General features: G+C 48.0%; 1 protein-coding gene across 1 annotated transcript; it reads right to left on the reverse strand.

Moving 5' to 3' along the window:
- Positions 1-57: 57 nt before the first annotated feature.
- On the reverse strand, positions 58-783 carry ENH_00048920 (SAG family member; the record flags this gene model as incomplete). The annotated part of the gene is made up of 3 exons (XM_013581173.1): positions 58-233; positions 323-483; positions 675-783. Coding segments are annotated over 3 exons (446 nt in total), but the record flags the coding sequence as incomplete, so codon positions are not given.
- Positions 784-1,048: the final 265 nt, after the last annotated feature.

A 1,048-nucleotide genomic window follows, 5' to 3' on the forward strand; every position in this document is an offset into this window, starting at 1 on the left:
CGTAATCTACTTCCGTTGTACAGGGCTACAAAGGAAACGTTGTCTTGATTGTCGTACAATTTTCCAGCTTCCGTCTTTGACGGTGGCAGTCCAGTGAAGCTTTTGTAGGCTGCCTTCCAGTAATCGACAGTTTCGGTGCAGTTTGGTTGAGCGGCAGTAAGGGCCTTGAAAGCATACGTTCCATCTTTGAAAGGCTGTGCAGCCGCTTGGGAATTATATGCTTCGGGTTGCGTCTGAGAAAAGGAAGCAAGAAATGAAAAACAGCGCGAATACACGCGATGAAGCTAATGCAAACAAGTTCACATAATGCTCAGCGACTTACAGGTACCAAATATTCACAAAGATCTTTCCAGTCGCCATTAGTAAGTTCCTCAGATCCAGGATCAGATATTTGGTCTCCGGGGTCTGTTGCCTTAATGAAGTTGGCTAATCCAGCTGCCTCACGGGCGTTGTTGACTTCGTCAAGACACTCGACAGAGCTACCTGCAACCAATGACTCCGAAGACCCCCATTCTTTTCTGTATGTTTTACATTACACTTTTGCGTACGGGATTAAGCACGTTTTCAAGTGCACAAGCAAAATTGTTGGAGCTGACGCTCGGCCCCAGCTGTGGGCCGCAACAAAGTCAAATTCAAGCAGAAACCCGGCGAAGCAGCCCAGATTAAGGGCTTACCAAGCTTTGCTGTATACTTTACGGTAGTTACTGCAGCTGCTTGTGAGCTCTTCTCGCTTAACCACAGCAGCGAAACGCTGAGGAAAGTCGCCAAGTGCACACGGAACATCTCTGCTGACTGGTCCACTATATGAAGAAATTGTTACACGAAGAAACAAGATGCATGAAAAGTAAAAGGTACAATATTACAGCCGACAGATGAAGGAGACGGTTCTCTTGCCCATGTGTGGCGTCGGAGAAGGTCGGTGAGGTAGTAACTGCGGACGCTCACACAAGACTACATGTGTAGTGCACAGACACTACAATGGGGCTGGTTAGTGCTCTAGAGAGGATAGCTAGACAGCGACCTACGAGGGGTCGCAAGACTGGAGGGA

This window comes from Eimeria necatrix, genomic scaffold (assembly GCF_000499385.1).
Source record: "Eimeria necatrix Houghton genomic scaffold, Enh_scaff3761, whole genome shotgun sequence".
NCBI lineage: Eukaryota > Apicomplexa > Conoidasida > Eucoccidiorida > Eimeriidae > Eimeria > Eimeria necatrix.